Genomic DNA, 26670 nt, shown 5'->3' with positions numbered 1-26670 from the left:
ACATCCTAATTTACCAAATTAACATGATTTTCACTACTTTATATAACTAAATTTTATACGAAAATTTCCTAACCTAAAGTCGGAAGATCGTCATTAACAAACATTTCCCGACCTAAGATTGAGGATCGTATTTTTTACGGCTCCAGTATGAACAAGCTAACAGATCTCTCATAATCAACAGCATATAACGCGTCCCTGCAAAGGAAAATGTAAGTATGACCGAGCGCTGAGACAGTAACTACTGTATAACTACGATCCCATATGGGGACGCATGTACGTGTACAGTTCGTAATGACCAATACGACCCCATATGGGGTAGCAATATTTTACCTAATATACATAATAAGTTAACCTAATATATCATAAATACATCCTCATTTCAGTGATAATTTGCTTGGTTAAGCCTGTAAACGTTTTGGCACCAGGGAGTAACTCGATGTTATTAGCTCACGGCACTAGACGGCAATTCTATGAAATTCGGTCTGGCACTCAACGTGTTAAATGCTGGGTTGTGTTATGTACTTGCATTGCAGTGTAAGGTATTTGACATTATTAATAGATTACATTATTATCTACTCATGCAGGTCTCAACAGGTACACCTCATATGAATATATGAAAACCTACAACCTGTTTTCCAGTCTTAGACCGGGTCAGGAATGTAATGAATGAAACATATATAGGCTAGTATTACAATGGGGTCGCCACTCCCAAGGTGATTATTAATGACTGATAGATGCAATGAAATGATACAGTAGAACCTCGATAATTCGAAATCGGTTAATTCAAAATCCCACGTAATTCGAAGAAGCTCTCGTTCCCGGAAACATGATATACAGTTTTGCATGTTATTTAAATTGTTTAATTCGAAATACGGATAACTCGTAATTCGAAGTACATTGTCGGCCCCATTACCGAAATTCAGACTTCTAATTCGAAACTGCCTTTACATTTTAAAACAATAGTATGTTACAGAGTAATTTCAACTCGAAATTTATCCGCGTCATAATAGAATGCGTGTTCCGGAACGTGGAGGGGTAGCTTTCCGCACTTACACTAACTTCGGTGGGTGTACAGTGCGCTACACGATTGCCAAGTTGAATGAAATCAGAATTCTTTTGTATTCAACCTTTTAAGGAACGCCGTAATATCACGCAATAGGCAGTGTGCAGGAAAACAGAACGCGCGAACACTGGCGATGCCGACAGTTGACGAAAAAGCGTGGCTCATACAATAAATTCGTAGGCACCGAACAATATTCTCATTGCCAATGAAACGGTATTGCTTTATTTTAATGCGAGCCCAAACGGTCTTATGGTTTTAAAGGAGAAAGTGCCAGCCGGAGAATCGTACAAGGGTCGGGGATGGGGGTCATTGTAGTGCGTTGCAAAATTGCAATGCACATGGAAGCGAGAAACTTTATCCCCTCGTCATAGAAAAGTTTGATAAGCTACAATGTTTTAAGGGCGTCGGGCACTTTCCATCCCAGTACAAAGCATCTAAAAATGCAAACAGTACAGATATCAAAAAAATAATGCATTTGCACAGGGGAACCAGCATAATTTATCGTCTTTGAATTGTGTGATTTTTTTCCTTTCGTTGCGTGAGGTTATGTTCGTCAGTGATTTATCCAAGTGCATTATTTGAACATTGTAAATGCACCTTGTTGGATAAATTTCGGAAATAGTTTTTCCATGGCATTGGAAAGGTTTAAACTGTGAATCGAGGTGATTGCATGTATTAATGGGTCTTAGAATACTTTGTGACGCGGCAAGTGTTTACATTTCTGAAGTACGAGAGAAGTGCCATGGAGGGAAATCGTACAAGGCTAGAGTCATAGGAAAGTTTGATTTTAAGGGCATCGGGTACTTTCTGTGTAAATACTAGGCATCTAAAATGCATACAGTATAGTACTCCAATGAATAAAGCACTTGCACATGGGAGCCAGCATAGATTTCTCCTCGTCTTTGAATCGTACTTTTTTTTTTTCCTTTCTTTCCTTCTTTCTTTCTTTCCTTCTTTGCGTGAGGTTACATTTGCCAGTGAGATATGCAAGTACATTATTTGAATACTGTAAATGCACATTTTTGGATAAATTTTGGAAATATTTCTTTTTTCATGGCATTTGAAAGGTATAAACTGTGAATCAAGGTTAACTGCATGCAGTAACGGGCCTCAGAATATTTCGTAACGCGGCAAGGGTTGGTACTTCTGAATTGCGAATTGGCGGTTAATTCGAAATCACGTAATTCGAAGTCCGATTTTTGAGTCCCAACGACTTTGAATTAACGAGGTTTTACTGTAATGGAGAGTGTTGCTGGAATGAAAGATGGCAGGGAAAACCAGAGTACCCGGAGAAAAACCTGTCCTGCCTCTGCTTTGTCCAGCACAAATCTCACATAGAGTGACCGGGATTTGAACCACGGTATCCAGCGGTGAGAGGCCGACGCGCTGCCGTCTGAGCCATGGAGGCTCGTTCAAATGAATATGTGTTTTATAAAACTACATCTGATGATTATTCAAATATAACAATTGGTTTTCAATCAGTTTTCAATATGTATGACTAAATACTTTTATCATACATTAAAAAATGGTACTTACATCATAAAACGTGAAGAATCAGAAGATCGACAGATACAGTATGCTTGACCATCTTGTTTCAGAAGCGTTGCAATCTTTGATTTTCGCTCTGGGAGCATAAACTGACGAGCAATCTCCTCTTTCTGTAATGGAAACAGATTTAGTTATTAGCAGATGGTAAAATACTATGTATCCTTGAAACATGTCCCACCTAATGGAAAGGCAAGCAACAGGTGTATGAATAACAGCTGAGACTTCACAATTATAACAGAAGTTTTCAGTGGTTGTCGGCAATGGTCCATTTAGCAGTTGGGAAGTAACAGAGTAAAAGTAATAAAATTACTTGTAATTTACTTCTTTAAATAAAATTGTAATTGTTACATTCTAGTAATTGATATACATCGCACGGAAACAGAAATGTCAAACAAAGAAATTATGATCTTTTTTTTTTTTCTACTACAACAGAACCAGTAGCTTTACCAGTTCTGGATGAAGTACTTTCTTACCTCCCCAGTACTTCTAAAGACATTCCAATGATGTTCTTATAACTAAACTCAGATATTTCTTCAAGTGCCTCTGTACAGTGTCTTTTCAGTAAATGCAAAGATCTACTTTCCCCTTAAGACATTGAGGATTATTGATGAGAAGTTTACGAACCACTTAATTTATTTGCACCGTAAATGGAAAATCATTTCAAATGCTAAATAAAAATGATGGGAGAAAGATAATTTTGAAAATTCCAAGGTATCATGTTTAGTCTCACCTAGAGACTATAGCCACTTAATGTCTCTATGCTAAAAAAGAAAACCACATGTAATGAAGTAATATTCCTTTTCCTTGCAAACTTTTGTATTATTCCAGCCCCAAGCAAAAAAAAAAATCAGTGATTTCCTTAAGATCAATATTCTGTAAAGTAATAGTAATTTTATTGATTATTTATTGAAAAATTAATTTGTAATCATAACTGAGCAAAATATTTCTCAAGTAACTGTAATCGAGTCCAATTAATTTCTTCTTGTACTCACTGCCAATTAGATATGAAGCTTCTGATGTTTCATCTAGATTGTTGAAAAGTTCCCTCTTTCCAAAGATCATTATAGACCAAGTACTTTGTGCGTGCCTTTCTGAGTGACTGGTGGGGCGTGGTCTGTTTAGCGCGTGCTCTCTCTCTTCCCGGTTTGCTATCTCTTAACTATATTGTTGACAGGTGGTGTTCAGCCATTGCATACACATCTCATAAGTAGACCTGGGATTTTAAGGCAAATCGTGACCTTGGAATGACAAGGTTCTATCTGCCATTTCTATTATTTGGAGAAACTTGCATTTGAAAATTCAAACCATCATAATTTTGTTCAGTTTTAACAAAAACACTTCAAATTTTCTGAATTACCTGATACACACAATAGACACAACTGCATAGTGTCAGAAAATCAATATCGTTTCAATTTTACCATAAATTGAAAGCGTAAAAATGCAGTTAGAATCTTGTCTGCTCAAGATAACGTTAAATCGTAAGTTGACAGGGTTCTATGTGCTCTTAGAACCTTGTCTTGTTACATTTCAAAGGATTAATACTTTATAATGCCTTGTTTGCTATCGTGTGCAATGGAATATTTCAGATAAAATTTGCATCTTCACCTGTTATTACATTTTATACGTTAAATATTTCATTTTTTAATTGGGATGAAGTAATTAAAACGAGAAAACCGATTAATTAAAGTCAGAAATTTCAACTTATTATATTTATTACAAAAAGAATACAATATACCCACGTTGTTGTTTGAGTCATCAGTCCACAGACTGGTTTGATGCAGCACTCCATGCCACCCTATCCTCTGCTACCCTTTTCATTTCGGCATAACAATTGCATCCTACATCTGCTCTAATCTGCTTGTCATATTCATACCTTGGTCTACCCCTACCGTTCTTACCGCCTACACTTCCTTCAAAAACCAACTGAACAAGTCCTGGGTGTCTTAAGATGTGTCCTATTATTTTATCTCTTCTTCTCGTCAAATTTAGCCAAATCGATCTCCTCTCACCGATTCAATTCAGTATCTCTTCATTCGTGATTCGATCTATCCATCTCACCTTCAGCATTCTTCTGTAACATCACATTTCAAAAGCTTCTGTTCTCTTTCTTTCCGAGCTAGTTATCGTCCATGTTTCATTTCCATACAATGCCACACTCCAGAAGGAAGTCTTCAGAAATATCTTTCTCATTCCTATATCAATGTTTGAAATAAGCAAATTTCTTTTCTTAAGAAAGCTCTTCCTTGCTTGTGCTAGTCTGCATTTTATGTCCTCCTTACTTCTGCCATCGTTAGTTATTTTACTACCCAAGTAACAATATTCATTTACTTCCTTTAAGACTTCATTTCCTAATCTAATATTTCCTGCATCGTTCGACTGCACTCCATTACTTTTTTTTGACTTATTTATTTTTATCTTGTACTCGTTACCCAAGACTTCGTCCATACCATTCAGCAGCTTCTCGAGATCTTCTGCAGTCTCAGATAAAATAACAATATCATCGGCAAATCTCAAGGTTTTGATTTCCTCTCCTTGGATTGGGATTCCCTTTCCAAATTCCTCTTTGATTTCCTTTACTGCCTGTTGTATGTAAACACTGAAAAGGAGGGGGGACAAACTGCAGCCTTGCCTCACTCCTTTCTGGATTGCTGCTTCTTTTTCAAAGCCCTCGATTCTTAAGACTGCAGTTTGAGTTTTATAAAGATTGTTGATAATTCTTCGTTCTCGGTATCTGATCACAATCACCTTCAGAATCTTAAATAGTTTGGTCCAATCAACATTATACAATGCCTTTTCTAGATCTATGAACGCCATTTATGTGGGTTGTCCTCCTTAATTCGATCCTCTAGGATCAGATGTAAGGTCAGGATTGTTTCATGTGTTCCTACATTTCTTCTAAAGCCAAATTGATCTTCTCCCAACTCAGCTTCAACTTGTCTTTCCATTCTTCTGTAAATAATACGTGTTAATATTTTGCAGGCATGAGATACTAAACTAATGGTGCGGTAGTTTTCACACTTGTCAGCACCGGCTTTCTTGGGAATACCCATATCATGTTCAATGACAACAAGTTACCTTGAACTATCATGATTGGAACTTCAACTTTTACGATTATAAATACAGGACTGTGTTGTAGTATGCTCTGTCTTGTAAAAGCATGAATCGAAACATGGCCTTTATATCTTTCTTCTTCTTCTTCTTCTTCTTCTGTAACCTGAGATATTTGCTTGGCGACTTCTGGTTTTAGTTCCAAGATTTCTGTGTTGTTCAGCGCACTGGCTTCTCCAGTATCTTCAGGTAGACAACCCGTGGCTGAGAATCAGGAGAGTGGCTGAGCACAAACTGAACTTCATGCAGTACCTGACTAAACATTATAGAACTCACTTTCGTGAAGGGAATCAATTTATAGTTCAGAAGCTTCGCAGGAGCACCGAAGTCTTTAAAATTAGTGTCCTTCATTTGCACAACCTTGTAAGGTCTTGTTGTATTGATGTCTTTCAAAATTCTGATTAGTCCTAAGGGAGAGAAAAATTCATTAACCCGCATGGCCTTTTCAATGCAACTATGTACGTTGTCCACACCCTGAATACACGAGTGACCTGGAGTGGAATATTTCATTGTGATGCGCTTCACATCATTGTTATCTCTCAAAAAATCTAACACAGCAAACGAAATATGCATTCCTATTCTGCGGAACACACGAGTCGCTCCATGTTATCAGTTCATCAATATTGTTCTCTGCAATTGCTCGATCCAGTAGTACCCTGAATGCACTGGTGATATAATTTCCTGTTCTTCCTCATTGTACTTCAGTCCAGAGTGTGCAGTAAACTTGTCTTGTTGTTGACAAAATAACGGTCAAATTATACGTGTTCAATTTTCTTCTATAAAAGAAAGAAAAATTGTTTCTGTCCTAGGACAAGCAATCACATTCTGCAGACCAAAACTTAATGCAGGTATGTCCTTATTTTTTCTGTCTCTATCCTTTCAGCTCGACACAGAGTTCTATTCAGGAAATGCTCTTCGTATTATGTTTTCTGCTCTTCGGTTGTTATATGCTGATCCTCCAAAACCTTATAAGCTTCATACACATCGCTGCGATCACTCGTCAGCTTGTGAAAGTCTAGATTGTACTCCGTAACAAAAATACGCCTATACAAGCTCTGCTTCATGGATTGCGGGGATGGTGATTGTGCAGATGTGATTGGATGAAAATATTATAAACTGTTTTTCTATTGGATCACTGGCTAACGAACAGCCAATCACTTCTTTCCGCTCATATGCAACAAGGGAAGTAAAAATGACAAGGGTGTATCTGCTAGCCGGGAATAAGGTGGAACAAAACAAGGTTCTATCTGCTCCACACTTGCAGATAGAACCATGTCTTGTTTAAGTGTGATTATACGGTCTGCAGATAGAACTTTGTCACACTCTTAGTTTCCACATTTTCTCACAGATGGCATCATAGTGCTTGTTTTCGAATAGAACACGTCAAATAGAACCCTGTAGTGTAAAAATATGACTTTCACAAATTTTGTCAGATAGAACCTTGTCATTCTAAGGTCGCGAAATCCCTATTTCGTTCCTTACGAAATAACATGATTTTTGTTAAATATGTTGACGTTTCATGATAAATCACTTACATTAACAGAGTTTTATAGTGCCCTAAAATGCCTATTTGGACCTTTAGAGCCTATTTTACCATTTTAGTGCCTAAAATACCTATTTTCTACATTTAAAATAAAATTCAACTTCTGTAATTTTTACAATCACACAATGGACATCCCTGGAACGAGCAGAAGAGCAGAGGGTGGGTTTTTCACAGAAATGTGTTCTTCCCAGACAACTGTCACCAAAGGAATGCTGAGTGAAGTGTGGAGGTGGAGGATTAGCTCAGAAGAACAACGAGCAGGCAGTAAAGGACGTACTGTGTCGAGTGACGGGCTGAGGGGGAGGATTATCTAGGAAGAACAAGGAGCAGGTAGTAAGAAGGGACATACTGTGTCAAGTCGCCAGTGAAAGAACATCTGTTTAAGTGAATATAGTTCATCATGCCTAAAACGAAATCATCTAAGACTGCTCTTTTACAACAATGGCTTGTACAATTTCCAGGGATGACTTTTGATGGCAAGATTATTTTCTGCCAGTACTGCAATAAACAGGTATGTACATATATCTTAAATTTCATATTAATCTAGAACTAAGGTTTTGATATTGGCTCCTCTAATTAATTGTAGAGACCTAGTCCAGGCGACCTGGGTTCGATTTCCAGTATCGGCAGTAATTGAGAAATCTATGAGGTCTGGAACGGTGTTGACCCAGCATCGTGAGGACAACTGAGAAGCTACAGTGAGCAGGGTCACGGAGGCAAGGCAATACGGCTGAGGGATGTATCGTGCTGACCACACGCCACCCAACATCTGCAGGCCATGAGCTGGGGAGCAATCATTATTGAAAACCAAGGCCCTTCGGGGACTGTAGTGTTCTTGTTCTTAATGAACTTTAGAGTAATAATGGCTTAATTTAAACAGTTCAAAATTACACATTTTATTCAATAGCTCACCTTTTCTATTCATCATATTAGTTTCTAATTGACATCACTTTATTGTGTTTTAGATTTCACATGAGAAAAAATGCCACCTTCAGCAGCATGCAGATACTGCCAGTCACAAAGCGAAAGCAGCCATGAAAAGTAACATTAGACAGACTCTGCTCACACAAACTATATCTCCTACAATCCATAATGGTTTCTATGCTGATATGTGTAGAGCCCTAATTGCAGCAAATATCCCCTGGAATGCTGTTCATAATCCTGTTTTCAGAGATTTTTTTACAGAAATACACCAAGCAGCACATCCCATCAGCATCTACTTAGATATTTGTTACAATGGGGCCATTTTGTCAATCAGGGAGGATATTGGGGAGTCATGCATATGGTTATGTGTGGACGAAACCACCGACTCTGTAGGCAGGTACATTGCTAACCTTATAGTAGGAAAACTGGAACCCAATCAGGCATCTACCACTCACCTTCTTTGCTCTAAACAGTTTGAGAAAGTTAATAGTCAAAGCATTGCATACTTCATCAACAAGGGGTTGCAATTGTATCCTGGGAGTGTTGATGACTCTAAAGTTCTTCTTCTTGTCTCCGGTGCTGCTTCCTACATGATTGCCACTGCACCTCTCCTGAAAACTTTCTATCCTTCTTTAATTCATGTTACTTGCATGGCCCATGCCTTGCATAGACTCGCAGAAACAGTTAGGGTCGAGTTTCCTGCAGTAAATACTCTTATTTCAACAATGAAGAAAGTTTTCTGTAAGGCTCCATCAAGAATAGCCATCTTTCGAGAGAAACTCCCCTCTATTCCCCCTTCCACCACAGCCAATCATCACCCGTTGGGGTTCCTGGATGGAAGCTGCCCTGTATTATGCAGAACATCTTGAGGAAATCATGACTGTGAAAGGCAATTTGCCTTTAACGGACAACTCTGTATGTGTGTCGTCTGTCAAAGAGCTGTTAAATGATTGTTCCAGTGTTCAGAGAGACATTGTGTATATTGAGGCAAATTTTTCATTTCTTCCAGTCACCATTACAAAAATGGAGGGAAAAGGAAACAGTCTCAAACAGCAATTTTCTGTAATTGAGGAAGCTGAGAATAACATACGAAGTGCTAGGGGCAAGGTAGGGGATAAAATAAGACCAAGTGGTCTAGTGTACTGCAGAAGAACCCAGGTTATTCAGTGCTGAAATGGATACATCAGGTGATGGATGGGGAAAAGGTAGACTTACCAAGTGAAATTGAATTGAAGAATATAGGTAAATTTCCCTATGCCCCTCTAACATCTGTGAGTGTGGAGCAGTCTTTTTCTGATTTCAAAATGATTTTAACAGACAAAAGACAATTTGAAGAAGATTATTGTTGTATGTGTATGTTGGGTAATCAGCCCGAAGGCTGGTTTGATCCTCTGCAGCTTCGCCAACAGCTGTCATAAATAGCCTAGGCGTCACTGAAGAGGCGTACTAGGGAAACGAGGAGTGAGGTAGTTTCCCGTTGCTTTCCTCACCGAGCCAGCAGTTGCTCTTACATATCAGTCTGCCAAGCCCACTGAAATGTATGCACCAACTGACCCTATGAGCGATATTTTCACACCATTCATAACAGGGACTGGCTGCATAAGGAATGGTATTACTAGCATCACTCATACCTCAGTCACTTTCATATTGTCAAAGCCAAGGATGAGACTGTGACAGGTCAATGAAAGTAACAAATTTGATATAGCCCATACCAGAAGACATAGTGCACTGTAAACACTACATCTCGCCAGCAAAGGCATAGATTATTGTTATGTACTGTAAAGCAAACTACGAATTAAAGTACTGTAGGAATGTTCCTCACAAATAATAAACACATACTCCATTCGCATTTACATCGTTATTGGATGCCTACAGTGCTGCAATTGTGTACAGAGATTTTAGTATTAAGATTTTAGATCAGTAGTGATAATGATATATCATATAATCCATAACTTAAGTTGTTTTTGATAAATGTCTTTTTTATTCTGTCCTAATTTTGCAGTTATTTTGGTTCAGAATAGGGATACCACATTTGTTAAAGTAAAAGAGTATCACGTTACAGTTTAAGTGTATATTGTAATATTTTAAAGTCTATTTCCTGCCTATCCATACATTTTAAAAACATATTTTAAGTGCCTATTTTCTCTTTTAAAAGCCTATTTACTTGTCTTAAAAGTCTATTTTAGGTGCCTAAAACTACTTTTTTTAGAGCCTAAAATCCCAGGTCTACTCATAAGGAACAATTCAGCTCACGTTGGCTATGGTTCTGTTACACCTATAACTACAATATTTTAACCAATTAGTACGCGTGCTCGGTTTTGTAAGGTGTGAGTGCGCACGGGGTAAATTTCACCCGACCCTTTTATCAATGTAAAACACTGTGTATAATTAGGTCTACTTCTACTTCCTCTTAAATGGGATAAGAAAAATGTCATGTCTATTCGTACCTATAACAATCTAACATTTTTAACATTTGCAATTGAAATTAAATTATGGTTTCCTTCCGGGAACTTAATTTTTGATGATGTTTGAGTCATCAGTCCAAAGACTGGTTTGATGCAGCATTCCATGCCACTCTATCTTGTGCCAACCTTTTCATTTCTATGTAACTGCTACATCCTACATCTGCTCTAATCTGCTTGTCATACTCACACCTTGGTCTACCCATACCGTTCTTACCGCCTACACTTCCCTCAAAAACCAGCTGCAAGTCCTGGGTGTCTTAAGATGTGTCCTATCATTCAATCTCTTCTTCTGGTCAAATTTAGCCAAATCGATCTCCTCTCACCAATTCGATTCAATATCTCTTCATGTGTGATTAGATTAGATCTATCCATCTCACCTTCAGCATTCTTCTGTAACACCACATTTCAAAAGCTTCTATCCTCTTTCTTTCTGAACTAGTTATCATCCATGTTTCACTTCCATACAATACCACACTCCAGAGGAAAGTCTTCAAAAACATCTTTCTAATTCCTATAACAATGTTCGAAGCGAGCAAATTTCTTTTCTTAAGAAAGGCCTTCCTTGCTTGTGCTAGCCTGCATTTTATATTCTCCTTACTTCTGCCATCGTTAGTTATTTTACTAACAATATTCATCTACTTCCTTTAAGACATCATTTTCTAATCTAACATTTCCTGCATCACCTGACTTTGTATGACTGCTCTCCATTACTTTTGTTTTGGACTTGTTTATTTTCATTTTGTATTCCTTATCCAAGACTTCATCCATACCCTTCAGCAATTTCTTCAGATCTTCTGCAGTCTCAGATAAAATAACAATATCATCAGCAAATCTCAGGGTCATGATTTCCTCTCCTTGGATTGTGATTCCCTTCCCAAATTCCTCTTTGATTTCCTTTACCGCCTGTTCTATAAATTTTTTTATATAAAAGCAAAATGCAGGAATGTATACAAGTGCACCAGCACTGCATTGTCCTACATAGGAGACTTGCAGTGGTGTCTGGCCGCCAGCATCTTGCAATCCAACTGATGAGCCCACTGCGGCAAAACAATGGTAATTTCACGATTGAAAAGGCCTAAAGAGTTTGAATGTTTTTGTCAATTAAATTATTGTTTCTTTGTGGGAACTTAATTTTTTACAATAACACAGTGTTAACAGAAAGTCCATTGCTTCACATTAGAGTCGAACAAGTCTAACAGCTGAACAATGCACAATTTAAAGTCTGACATCATTACCAAACAAAACTACAGAACTAAAAACGTGTATTGAAACTGTGCGAGGAGAACTTGGCTTAGACGTGAGCAAGGAGCCTGTGAATCATCCATTGCGTCACACACTAATGTCAGCTTAGACGAAGACTGGGCAGTGGGAGGAGTGGAAGACGAGCCAGCACCCTTCGTGTGCTCCTGAACACATGCGCAGCTGATTCCCATACAAGATGCTTGCTAAGTATTTGGACTATAGGAAACTATATACTTCATATTTCAGAAAGGACACACCCCCTTCAAAATGCCAGTAAAAAATTGTAATTTCATGTTATTCCATATCCGTCATTCACATGGATCACATGTATAGTCACTCAAAAAAAAAAAAAAAAAAAAAAATGAGAGCATGGTATTGTATGTTCTTCGCATTGAATATTTTATCAGACTTGAGGGTATTGTCACTTGTTGAGGGTCAATAAGATCTTCAGCCTTGATGTACAAGAATAGGACAAGAACAAAGCCAGATAAACACAGGAAAAGGGAAGAAACAAAAAGATGAAAATGAATACTGGTGGTAAAAAACTAGGAACACAAGAAGAAATGGAATGGATGAGTAGAGACCCTACCAAGGATGGCAGTTTATAAAGAGTTTATTAAGAAAGAAGCCATACTTTTCAGTGTCGACTTAGTTAAAGTAACTTTAAAACTTTTCAGTCTAAATTACTCGTATAACACTGACATAGCTGTAAAAAAAAAACCACTGTATTAAACATTTTTTACAGGTATGTAATAGTGTTAATTGTATTATAATTAGTGTTTTCAACAGACTGAACAGCTTTAAAGTTACGTAGTGTATAAAGATATGCAGATTATCCTTTTCCTCTTGTGTTTTTACAGTACTGTATGTCTGATCTTGTCTCGTTTTATGCTGTTCTCTCTTCCCATAAACGACTTTATTTGCCACGTGTTTCTTCCTTTCCATTTCCAGTATTATCAGTCAATCACTACTGATCTACATTTAGGGCAGTCGCCATGTGGCAGATTCCCTATCTGTTGTTTTGCTGAACAGGAAGCTGGGGAGGAGTGTGGGAGTACATGCACAAAGAAAAGAACAATCTGGGAAGATACAAGTCTATTCTTTCCTTATACATTTTCATGCTTGTCCTGAATATTCCATAACACAGGAGGTAAAGGAGGATGCTGTAAAGAGTTTACCAGTCCATTGTCATCAATCAACGAGTTACAGCATATAACACAATATAATCATCATGTTAGCTCCCTCTGTGGATCAGTGGTCGAGTGTCGGCCTCCAGGTCCAAAGACAGCGGGTTCAAACCCAGCAGAGGTAGTCTGATTTTTGTAGGGCATAAGAAAGTCCATTCGACACTCCATGTCATACGATGTCGGCACGTAAAAGATCTCTGGTAACTCATTTGATGTTTACCCGACGAAATTAAATCTCAGCCACAGACGCCCAAGAGAGTTTTGGTTTACTCCGTCTGCCAACTAGTAGGCCTAGAGTAAAACAGAACGTCGAAATTGACAACCAAGACAGCCAGATGGCGTCAAATTAAAATATGTCTGCACACGGTAGCTGGGGCCATACGATTATGATTATTATTATTTTTTAATTATTATTATTAGTAGTAGTATTCCAAAAATAAGGCTCCTAGAAGGAAACCATAATTGAATTTCATCAATTGCAAATGTTAAAAAAATATATTATTATTATTATTATCATCACATGTTATCACAGGCATACAATCACTGGTGTCTGGCTCCATGGCTAAATGGTTAGCGTGCTGGCCTTTGGTTACAGCGGTCCCAGGTTCGATTCTCGGCAGTGTCGGGAATTTTCACCATCATTGGTTAATTTTGCTGGCAAGGGGGCTAGGTGTATGTGTTATCTTCATCATTTCATCCTCATCACGACACACAAGTCGCCTACGGGAGTCAAATCAAATGACCATTTAATTTCAATCACCGGTAAAAAAAATCCACAGCCTCTTTCCGGTCATTACTGGGTCAGGAATGGAATGAATGAAGCTCCCATCTAGAGGGGAGGACAGGAATTGTGCCGGCTGTTGAAGCGTGACGCACTCCTCTGGGACAATGATTAATCACCGACAGATGAAATGAAATGATATTGGAGAGTGTTTCTGGAATGAAAGATGACAGGGAATACCACAGTACTGCGAGAAAAATCTGTCCTGCCTCTGCTTCATCCTGCATGAATCTCACATGGAATGATCAATCGCTGGTAAGTATAACTATTTGTATCTGAGAACATCAATGTTCCTGACTATGGATTCTTAAGAGAACAACTCTAGAACTATAAGCTTTACCACAATACTGGCACATTAAAACTACCAAAGGTTCTTGTTGTGGTAGTACCTTGGGGAAGGGCCAATGACCTAGTTCTTAGGCCCCTTTAAACAACAATCATCATCATCAGAACCCTCGGGAAAGGAGGCAGGTTTTCTTGTCCACCTCTACGAGCTCTTTTATCAAACTTGTACCTTTATTGTTATTTTTCACAATGTTTTGAGCCCCAAAAGCAATGTCACCACTTGTTAGAACCTTCCAGTTGCTGATGTCAATTTGCCACATGTTCACATTAGATTTATCGTGTTTGCTCTCCTCCCTGTTTACAGTATTCAACTGGCAATACATCCCTTGCTTTGGAAGGTGTACGACACGGCTGGCCCATCCAAGTTGATGTTTGTCTGATAATGACAACTTCAACGTTGGTTTCTTCCAAAACACTGCTCAGCCATACTGCTGGTGGTTCTTTTATCTGGACATTTTAAGTGTGTTCTACAAGTAGTCCAGGTCTCGCATCTGTAAGTAAGTGTTGGCACCTTAAGCCAGGGCATGAAATTTGAATTCAGAACAATGCTGGAGGTTATCTGGTTTACATCCAACTTATGTTTCAAGGGTACTCACCTTACGAGATGCCTTGTCGCCGCCACCAATCGTGTTCTACAGCACTGTGGCCTATTGCCTGACATCAAAGTCTCCAGTGGAGCACAGGCATGGAAATTCTGTCACATTCCTGCCTGCAAGCTTTCCATAGGCCATCCAGTATGCATACAGTGATATTGGAGGTGTCTTTTCAACAGTTCAAATGCACAGAAATCCATTGGACTGGCATCAGGGATTTTCACAGGACTGTCTTGAAACAGAACAACATGAATGCCTAATTCCCATCCATGATTTTTTTAAAAAGAGATGTTCGGGAAGTATGACTTGAGGCCTTGTTCATTTTGATCCACTACCTTGCATATCAACTCACCACATTGGGTTGGTGGATTTTCTGACAAGCCAATTAGCGAATCCCCTGAAACACTATGGGTGATGCTTTCTTTGGAGCCCTCTTCCTGGTGCTTACGTGGGCAAACATTTTACCAAGGACTGCTGTTGTGCATAACGGGCCACAATAACTTTTGCAATAGTCACTCCAAGTGTTAATCCATCCTCCTGCCATGAGCATGGAAAAGGACCATAATGTACCCTTCCCAATAATGAATGAATTTTTGTGCCATTTCACAACACACACACACCTACAAGGGCAGACACAACACTGCTCACGACAACAGACCCGTGCTTCCAACAGTCACTCACCAGGTGGCGATAGCATTGCACAATCAGTTGGACGTACACCAAACAACCTTTTGTACTTTGGTCACCACGAAGTTTACTACTCATAAATTTTTCTTGATCAATCTTTTCACCACATTTCACCATTGGCGTAAAAATGGGGCCAAAGTGGGATTACAACTTAAATTCTAAGTTAATTAGTGTTGACAGAGAGGCCAAATGCAAGTGGAGAACTGACTGTCCCAAATATACAAATAGATGATGTCATGAAAACACGAAAACACGATCAGAAAAATGATAGTAACCATGGATATGCTACATTTTGATGATGAGGCTGAAAATCCAATGATCAACGTTCTTGACAGACACAAAAAAATACAGGATTCTGTATGTTTGGGTGCTAATGCTGAATTAACCAAGTTTCTTCTTTCATTCTCTCTCTCTTTTTTTTTTTTTTTGGCTATTTCAGCTTCTATTTGATGCTGATGGAAAAGTTAGGAGAAAGGCAAGAACCTGGTCATTGTATTCCTGGATATAGAAAAGGCTTATGATAGTGTTATAAGAAATAAGATCTAGGAGTGTCTGAAGAAAAGAAATGTGCCTGAAGGACTGTTAAGGAAAATTTAGATGTTGTACAAGGACTGTAGGCCCTACTAGCTGTGTACAGATTGGGGAAGGTCTATCATCATGGTTTGAGACCAAGAGTCGAGTTCAGCAAGGAAGTGCACTGTCCCCACTACTGTTCATCACTGTTATGGACAATATAATGAAGAACGTCAAGGAAAAGTTAGGTGAACTGAATGCAGTGGCTTTTGCTGATGATATCATTATTTGGGGTGAAACAGAAGAGGAAGTACAGACCAGACTCAACGTTTGGAAATCCCAGTTCCAGGAATATAACTTCAACATCAGCGAGACTAAGACAGTGGTCATGGCAGTCAACAGAGAAGGGCATCCAGTAAGTGTAAAACTAGAAGACCACCAGCCAGAGTGTGTGGATAGTTTTCCTTACCTTGGAAGTGTAATCGCCAGTGATAATTTGGTCATAAAGGAAATTACAAACAGAGTGCAAAAGGGATCAGAATTCTACCAACAAATACGAACACTTTTATGGGATAACATGATTCCAAAACAGGCCAAACTGATGATGTTCAACAGCTATTTCATACCAATATTGACCTATAGTATTGAAGCGTGCACCCTCACAAAAAGAGATTCATCACGACTGCAAGCATCAGAGATGAAATTTCTTAGATCCACCATCCAGACGAAATGTGAAATGTCGTATGGCTTTTAGTGCCGGGATATCCCAGGACGGGTTCGGCTCGCCAGGTGCAGGTCTTTCTGTTTGACTCCCGTAGGCGACCTGCGCGTCGTGATGAGGATGAAATGATGATGAAGACAACACATACACCCAGCCCCCGTGCCATTGGAATTAGCCAATTAAGGTTAAAATCCCCGACCCGGCCGGGAATCGAACCCGGGACCCTCAGAACCGAAGGCCAGTACGCTGACCGTTCAGTCAAGGAGTCGGACACCATCCAGATGACCAAGATGGACAAGTTAAGAAATGAAGAGGTGAGGAAAGAAGTCAGAATAAAGACATCCCTATTAGACCGAATTGACACATCCAGACTACGGTGATACGGGCATGCGATGAGGATGGAGCCTACAAGAACAGCCAGAATAAATTTGGAAAAACAGGTGGAGGGAAAAAGACCTGCAGGAAGACCTAAAACCCGATGGATGGACATGATCAAGGTTGATCTAGTTAAAAGAAATAAATGTGATTATAATAGAGTTAAAATAAGATATTATTAAGGTCTACCTTTCCAATACAAACTGTACAGAGTTTAAATTACATATATGTTTAGGGACTAGTTTCGACCTAACAGTAGGTCATCATCAGCCTAAAGCAAATTAAATACATACGTATCGAAGAAATTAATGTGTGCGACACAGTTCACACCTGTCACAAGGTGTCGGAAAAAGCGGTAGTAGTAGACACCAGTGGGATCCAAACCCACAGGTGTCTGGTTGGCCATTTTTGTTCTGTACTTAACATCTCTTCAACACGTACTAAATGTACATTACACGACCTAATACGTTGAAAGTCTGTTTCGATTACAATGCGGTCGTAAAAATTCAATATTCATTAATCCATACTTTATCAAAATATGAAATTTGTAGAGTTCAAAGATAATATTAAACAAGCAGCCTACTAATAATATTGATATTTTACCTTCAGTGAATGCAGGCCGATAATATTATGAATAGGTGGCCTTGAGACAACCATCACAGAACAGCACTCAAGAAGCACATAACTGCAAAATCAAACCAATTTGATTCTTGAGGGAGGAGCAGAGAGAAGAGAGATGAGTGAAGTGCTGGCAAAAATGCCACTATTGAAATGTATGGGCTTGTTTTGCATCTCTCAGCTTCCTGTGTGAAGAGAAAGGAGTGATGAGCGCTGAATGAGGAGTAATCCACCCGGCATGTTCATACCCTTACTCCGACCAACCAATGTATAAATGAGCATGTGTGGGGATCCTTCTATATCACCACTATCGATGAGAAACTGGAGAGACAAGCTACGCTGGTAAGAGCATCGCAAGCAGTTTGATGAAGATCATCCTGTACAGAAATCTCTTGACATCACAGAACCACAGAGAGAGCAAGGACGTCCATAAGCATTGTGGTGACGAACAGCCTCCTTGAGGAGGAAAGACATATCTGCTGCCCAGATTCTGAAGCAGATCAGAAAAGTTGACCTGGGGTGATACTTGGGACTGCTCACATATACAGCCACGGAAAAGCAGCAACAGCAGCCTCCAATACCAGTGGACTGAACCAGGATCAAACTTGCCAACTTCCTGCTTGAGCCACTCGGCTCGGCTAACCTTTAATCTCTTGATTTTTTAATGAAACTGCAAAAGAATCTTCATCCTCTCAATTATGGCGGTAATCTTCATACGAGGCACTACTACTTTCATCTACTAGGTCTTCTACGTCTGGAGTATTTTCTACATCCAATATGTCCTCAAGAATTTCATTCAAAATCTTCAGCAATTTTTGGTACATGAGAGACGACAGCCTTGCATGTCCGTAATTTACAGAGACATGATTACTATTTAGCTTTCGGTATTCAGATTTTCTCGAGCCGGTACTTAAATGGTATGACTACTAAACAGCAGGCAGTAACTAAATTGCCTAACTAAACAACATTTTGTGCATCGTCATAACACATAACACATATTTCTAAAACTAATTCTCTAACCAAACTAATTCTCTAACCAAAAATTTCTTTGAAATGGTCAGGGCGACTTACAAGAGATGGATTTTGTCCCTTCATAGTGATTGATGGCCACAGGTTGCACTTTCAATTTCACAACTTCACAATCGACATTACAAGTTGGTTACTTTCCCTAACAAATGCAATATTCATCTTGAGTCTCAATATCTCTCACACAAAGTATAAACTTCCTACAGAATTTGTAGGTTTTAAATTATTCTCAAAAGATGGCACGAACCAAAAGTTCACACCTACTTCGGCAAAGCATGATAATCAATAGCCTGATGTCCATTTGATATAGACAGTGATTCCCACAGGGAGCCTGAAATATTTTCTTGAATGAGTAAATTTATAATGCCAATATAATTGGTCCGTTATTGGACATTATAAATTTTCCAGCTAACTCACTAATTAGCACACTGGGGCGAAACACTGGCACCAGGATTATAAAACCAGGAATGAGTTAGCTGGAAAATTTATAATGTCCAATAACAGACCAATTATACTGGTATGATGTCCATTGGTCAGGAATCGATATAGTTTGTAAAATCATAATTTATAGAACACACCGAGGTAAGAAGCTTCTGTTATTTCTCAGTAGCTGACGCATACGAGCAATATTGCGACTTGTGTACCCTTGTATCGCCTGCTGGCATAAGGAAAGGCAGATCCTTATGTACCCGTGTACAGTTTACCACACACAGGGGTTAACTGCCCAACTGAGCCATCACAACCAACATGCAAAGCCATTAAGTACAGAGGTGGACAACTATTCTCAGAGTTTGAATCTGAACTGCCAATGCAACAGCTATTACCTTCTTTTTTTCCGTACCCTCTACACTCTCCACTGCTTCCTTTACTTCGGTACCCCCCATTGGTCTTGTTCCAGCCGCCTTCCATTCTATCATTGCTTTAAGGGGTTCTTATTATTTTCGCCCTGCCAATGTGATTAACCCATGTTAGTCTAATGGTCCCAATTCCGTTTTGTAATTTCTCTACTCCCACCCTTTCTCATATCTGTGTGTTCCTTATATGGTCCTTCTTTTGTCTTTCCAAGTAGGTTTCTAAGGAACGTTTCCTCTCTGGATGTTGTAGTCCATGTTTCTGCTCCATATGTCAGAACAAGGACAAAATAGGTCTTGTATAACAAATCTCTGCATCATCGAGGAACCTTTTCATTCCATACTATATCAAATACACTCCAGTAAAAATCTTCCTGCCATTTGCACCGTGATACTGATCTTTTAAGCAGGGCTACAGAGACCAGAAAGAAGAAACTAGGAGCCAGCAAAGTTTCTTAGGAACCAGGCAAGAAAAGAAAATTCACATGCTTACCTCTTAGCAAGCAGTCATCACTGCTTCCTTCTTATTCACTCCTGCTGATTTTGTTGGTTCAAAATCTTCTAAACCTGGACCATTCATACTGATGGTCATTAGGTGATTCATTCAGTCTGTTTGCAGTGAAGATCTGAACTTATTTTCTAATAGATTCCTTTCACATGAAGCTGTTGACATTAACCAAACAGTGCTCACGAGTTCCTGAGATAACAAAATCTTTCATACACTCATAAATTTTAGGTGCCTACCCTTCCTTCTTTCTTTCATTGCCATGGTGACTGGGCACCTGGAATTTGTCTAGCCCAGCTCTTGTGTTATAATTCCATCTTGTGATAATACACATCCCAAGTGCTTCAAGGTGTCTACTACTTCCAGAGGCTCATTGTTTAATTTTATTATGCTTCTTCCAACCCTCTTTCTCCTTGCCACTACCATTGTTTTACTCTTGTCTTTACTTATTTCCATGCCCTAATTTTCTATTACTTCACTCCAAGCAACTGAATGTGTAATGCAAGGCTGGACAAATCAGATAGAAATCTACGAGCCAGCAAAATTTCTTAGGAGCAAGGCATCGAAATTAAATTTACTTGCTTACCACTGTAGTATTAACCAGTTCAATTTCATCACTGCTTTGTTCTTATTCACTCCTCCCAACAGATCTATAACCCTCTGCTGATTCTGTCAGTTTAAAATCTCCTATACCTGGGCCATTCATATTGATCGTCATTAGGTGATCCATCCAGGTTGTTTGCAGCGAAGATCTCAACTTATTTTTGAGTAGATTCACAGTATTCAATTCCTTTTCACATGAAGCTGTTGATGTTAACTGAACTGCAGCAATGTTCGTGAGTTTCTTGAGGAAACAAAATCTTTCTTTCATTCATTAATAAATATCAGGCACCTACCAGTTTGTTTTTCATTGCTGTGGTGCCTGGGATTTGTCAGGCCCTGGTGTAACGTATGTTCATTCTCACCCCATATCACAATATCATCTCAGAAAATTACCCAACTTCTAGTATACTTTGGCTCCATCCTCCTTTTGACTTCCTTCTGTCCATTAGTGGCAAACAAGACAGGGAACAACACACATCCTTGTCTTCACTTCAAACAAATCTGTCTTTCCAATCCTAATCTTCATGCATTTCCTGAACAATGCCTCGAGCATGTGTACCATCTCCTCTGCAACTCTTATTTCTCAATACTCTTTCTCAGGGTATAGTAACATATGCCTTCTGGATGTTATTAAAAGTCATCACTACATCCTAATTGTGCCCCAACTTTTTCTCACCAATTGTCTCATAGTGAATATCAAATCTACTGTTGAATTGCCCCTTCAGAAACCATGTTGCTCTTCTTCCAGTTGTTCTTTTACGACTTTCTCAGCCTATCTTCCACAACCCGCTCACATATCGAGGCAATATGGGGAATTAGTGTAACTCCTGTTTAACTTCTCACAGGGACGTCTCTCCGTTATCGTTATAAAGTTTGCTATAATAACAGTTTTGTTAATCAGAATGACTGCCGGTGATTCTAAGTGCAGATAAGTAAATCTGTACAGGAAACTGAATATTATGATACTGAGAGGATTTATAAAACAATTTAATTCAAGTCACAAGCTTCTAGTAAATTAAGACAAACTTTTAACCCTCGGCTGGACATGGGGTCATTTGAAGACCTATGTCACTTTCATGCCTCATATATGTACTAGGATCTTGACCTCCTATAACATCTCGTTTCTACTTATCCTATGTATAATTAGTAAATTGACAAGTACCTTGTCAATTATTTTCTCTTCAGAATAGGACTGATTTTGCTCTTTGAAAATAGACTATTATAAATTAATTTAATTTCGGATCTTGGCTTCCTATGTATCTCCTTTCTACTTAGCCTATGCTAATGATTAAAATGACAGCGAAGTTGTAAATTATTTTCTGCTGTTCAGGATAGGATCAATTTTGCTCTTTGTAAAGGGCCTTAATTAATGTATTAATTTCACTGAAAATGTTTAAAAATAAATGTTCATTGTGAAATATGTTATGGCAGTTAAAATTATACTGCTTTTCCAAAAGCACAATAGTGTGATCTTGAAAGTCCCCAAGTTCCCATTCATGAATATTTTCTGACATGTCCAGCCAAGGGTTAATAATAATGCTTTGAAAATACGAGTGCTTGTTTGATAATGCCCAGGCACTTCGATATGAGTCCACTGGGCGTGATGATGGGTGGTCTGCAATCTTTATTGATTTGTGTGCGCCACCTTTGGTCAAGCAGTTCAGTTACTTATTTCTTGCCTCAGAGGCAAAGATCATTATGCAAGTGTATGCATATCAAATAGCACCAAGTGGTCTGTCAAGGCTTTAACACCCTCATCTGACGGACGAATCATCATAAATTTTTTCCACCAATGGAAATCGAATCAGCCAACCACAGCAGCAGATGATGATAACTTGATATTTAAATGATCATGATCCAGAAGACATGTTGCTTTGAAAACATAAAATCAGTCAAAAAAGACACTTGGCAGTTCTAGTGTTGATTTTGAATACAATTACAAGATCATGCAACTAAGCTACTCTGTTTAGATTTCAACAGTTGGCAAGCAATTAACAATGTTTTTTTTATATCTCCAACAGTCCAGAAGCTGTACACTGTTGTACCTTTCTCAGTCATGCAGCTCATTTTATCAGCCACTAAAATGACTACTGTGCTAACGCTCTGCAACACAGCCACAATGTGCTGTATAGTGACCAGGTAATGTATATATTTAATTGTGCCTTATTTTTGATGGTGGTTTTGACTTTTACATTTTAAAAATATTAAACTATGTTACTCTAAATTTTGTTTTGTGTATAATGGTCTCTGAAAGAGAACAAGAACAGTTGCAAAGGCTACTAATTTTGTTTGTTTTTGAGTTTATGTTATTTTACTGACCTGATTGTAGTTTAAGGTCCATTTTTTACCTGTGAGTTAAAGGTATACCATCTGAGCCATTCTGAATTAATAAAGGAAAACTAAATACCTGGTCTCAAAGACCAGCTACAGTAAGTTTCATTATTTCACCACACTTAGTAGGGTTAATTATAGCCTAGTGAGTTTCATTTTCTTGGCCATGCAAGGAAAAGCCGGTGTAGGATCTATTGTCTATGCTGAAAACTCAGTTCTTATTCTTTTTTTGAACAAGTCATATGTAAAAGAATTTCATAATTCATCTGAATAAACTGGCATGTCCTGAAGGAACACGTATCATCATTCTCCTTCTGTGCTCTTATTTTAATATTTAATTCACATGCCTCACTTCAACCATTGTTAGCTCTTTTTTTTATTTATCGCATTTAGAAATATTTCTCCGCATTCACTAAACCAAACTTCCTATGGACACATCATCGACACAACTCACAAAAGCCACCCAGAGAAAGTTGATGTTGCCAAAGCATTTAAGAGTCAATTGTCAGTTTCTTTAAAGGAAAGTACCATCTTGAATCAATGACTGTGATGATAGGAGCTGTCCTAAATTTTTTGGCGACTTCCGTAAATGGTTTGGAATTGTCCAAGTCTTCATAAACACGCTTGCCGTAATAATGCTTCAAAGTTCCATTAGTATATTTTGGAACAATGGTTGCGGACCTCAACATAGGTCACGGATTTTACCCAGATCATTTTAAAACACGACTTCTAAACACCAATAATTAACAGAATGTTTAGATTGATGCTTTCAAGGCTCGTAATTGTCAAGAAAACAAGGTGCAATTCTTTACATCATGCAAAGAACTTTGCTCCAAGTCCTCTGAAGGAAATCTAAGTGGGAGCAGACGACACCATCTAATGATAGCTGGTGACGAAAGAGCATACCACTTACCAACAGTAAAGCATTTTTAAATTCAAACATTCATTATTGGAGAAGTCTTCCTTGTGAATAGCTGATATTTTCTGCTGAAGATGTGAAGCAAAGTTCTCTACAAAACGTACAGAATTTTCCCTGTCTTTCTTTACACGGCAGAAGCCAAAAGCTTATATCACGTCTACAATAATTAACATAGTAACTCCATGTTTTAACTACTCTTTGTCATTAGGCACTCAGCAAATGTTGCAGGAGGAATTTCAACCCAAATGTACAGTTCTGAAAGGCCAACTGGTACTGTTTATCTTATCCCAAACTTAATTTTCATTGTTTTCTTTCTTATGGTCACCCTATTATTCAAAATGTCTTCAAAATCCTTTGTTAATAGAGTAGATATGGTATGATAAAATCCCTTTACTTATTTTGAAATCCATGAACAGTTCATTAAAATTCAAATTTTTTCACCTTTTCCTACAGCTTCCTGACTTTCCAGTAGATTCTTAAATTTTCCTATTCTTAGGAAAGACAAACCATTTCCATCTCACTAAAAATACTACAAACCCTAGTTTTGTTGAACTTTATCTGATATTTTGTTGGTATATTATAGAAACAGTATCAGAATTTCATGTGTTAGTCGAAGTCTCTAACGTGATTGTTTTCCCACACTATCAAGTTGTTCTTGGTAGTTGAGTTTGCTTCTATTAAGCATCATGTTTGAGGTATAATTTTTTTCTTTTTCATTCTCCATAAATTTCTTTCTAACTTATAAAATATGGGTGGAAAACAGATCCTTTTCATCTTTACAGTCTAAAGTAGGCCTACAATCACATTTGCTCCATTAGCATATGAGAACTAGAAATTATAGGATGTAAGCTATTCAGACATGTCTCTCAAAGTTTCAGGATATAGCCTAATCTCAAACTAGCCACTCAATTTTAAAATTCCTTCAAATTACTTGCATCAATACTGAATCTACCTGGAAACTTAAATTATAAATCCCTGTTATATCATTCACAGTATACCCCTCCATGTGTCAGAGTATTTTGCTTCAAAGAAAGAAAAAAAAACCAAACTAGACTGAAATCATAACATGAATACCTGCATCTTCCTCAAACCAGGCAGAGCCAATGGCTTACATGACCTTCAGATGTCCTGACAAATAGGCAATTAAATTCCTCATTCATAGCAGTCAGCTGGCATTGATTTATGGAAAAAGAAAGATGTAATAACACCTCACAAACATTATTTTTCCTTTGAGAATGGACTTTGTGAAGTACTATCAGTTATATTACTTCATTTAAGACCATTATAACACAAAGGAGAAAATCACAAAATATAATCTCCTGTACTGTCATATTATTTCGGGTAAATTAGTAGGACAAAGACATGTTACTCCAAAATTAATTACTAATAAATTACTGCACTAAACATGAATTTAATTTATTTTGGAAAATCGGTTGTCAACCAAAAAAACCTTCAATGAAGAAAAAATGGAGTTGCCTACAAATGAACATGCTGGCACAATTAGCATCTTCGTAGCTCTCCATCTAGAACATGGCAACACAACAATAGTACAATCATATCAGCAAAGATGATCATATTTGAAAAATATATATACTGGCACTTTGTTAAACTAATAATTACTTCCGTATATAACAATATATACCAACGTTGATACGATCCTATCGGTACAATATGTCAAGAATTACTTGATTAATCACCTCTTCATTCATCTTAAGACCTAGTTCACGTGCTAGTAACCGCTCGCCGTTCCGCAGAATTTCCATCGTTCAAATGAGCTTCGCTTAGTATCCAGTAGAGCGGAAGTTACAAGTGGGAAAATTTATGCAACAATCCAAATTGCATTGGATATTATGGATCGGAACATTTCAAAACAAAAACAAAAACCAGTCAGTTGCTATAGCAACCATAGCATGTTTACGTGAAAATAAGTTCACATAATTTTCAGACACAGGCTGGCCGCATCAATAGATTATCATCAGATAGGATACATATCAAACGAACTGTGTGTTACGCAGAAATGAACACAGTGCATCCTGAATTGGCATAAATTTCAGTGAACCTGTCGCCCATGGCCTATACAACAACGCCTGAACACCAATCACCTTAGCAGTATTTTAAAATACATTAAACGAGATAATGCTCCAACAAAATTATTCTATTGTATATTTCAACTGGTATAAGGGTCTGTAAAGTTATATTCTGAATCCTCTTATGTCAAATACTGTCCAAAAAAGCAAAACAAAATGTTACAAGCAGTGAGAAACAACAAACACTGTGTATCGTACATACCGACAATCGCCCATATTCCTTATCAGTCATATTAAACTTGATAATTTGATAAACAATGTCGTGAAAAGTTACAGCTTAAGATAAAAGCAACGATAAAGGAAACAAATAGCCAAATGTAATGAAGCGGTAAGAAGCAAAGTACACCAAGTAAACCTTTGTCTGGCCAACATTGAGAAATCACGAAACTGAACTCATTATCGTATCATTCAATAAAATAGAATCTGGAATGACTTAAAAATGTAGAATATACCATGCATCGTCCATTTTAGAATGTATGTATCATTCATGATTAATGAAGGCATGTCGTCACTCTGGAAAGTGCATGACATTTCATGTTGTGTTTTATGTTGTTGGTGACGCTGGCTGATTTCCAACGCCTTCTAAAAGCGTTCTTCGCTACGACATGTATATGTACAGGCAGGAAGTATAAGTG

At 38.1% G+C, this 26670-nt stretch overlaps 1 protein-coding gene across 3 annotated transcripts in view; it reads right to left on the bottom strand.

Moving 5' to 3' along the window:
• The window catches only part of LOC136886382 (CXXC-type zinc finger protein 1), a 77754-nt gene extending 51353 nt beyond the window's left edge, over positions 1 to 26401 (bottom strand). Inside the window, exons 1-2 of one of the 3 annotated variants that reach the window (XM_067159147.2) lie at positions 26238 to 26401; positions 2600 to 2721 (exon numbers count right to left, since the gene is read on the bottom strand). In XM_067159147.2, coding sequence (XP_067015248.1) covers positions 2600 to 2721; positions 26238 to 26267 — 152 coding nt within the window. In that variant the 5' untranslated portion in view covers positions 26268 to 26401. Of the gene's footprint in view, positions 1 to 2599; positions 2722 to 25022; positions 25067 to 25645; positions 25918 to 26237 lie in introns of those variants that run through there. The other 2 variants (XM_067159146.2, XM_068230715.1) reach the window with 2 other exon arrangements.
• Between the last annotated feature and the right edge of the window lie 269 nt (positions 26402 to 26670).

Source organism: Anabrus simplex, chromosome X, assembly GCF_040414725.1.
Source record: "Anabrus simplex isolate iqAnaSimp1 chromosome X, ASM4041472v1, whole genome shotgun sequence".
Taxonomy (NCBI): Eukaryota; Metazoa; Arthropoda; class Insecta; order Orthoptera; family Tettigoniidae; genus Anabrus; species Anabrus simplex.
The sequence above is the reverse complement of the archived record's forward strand: the minus strand, read 5'-3'. Positions and strand labels throughout refer to the sequence as shown.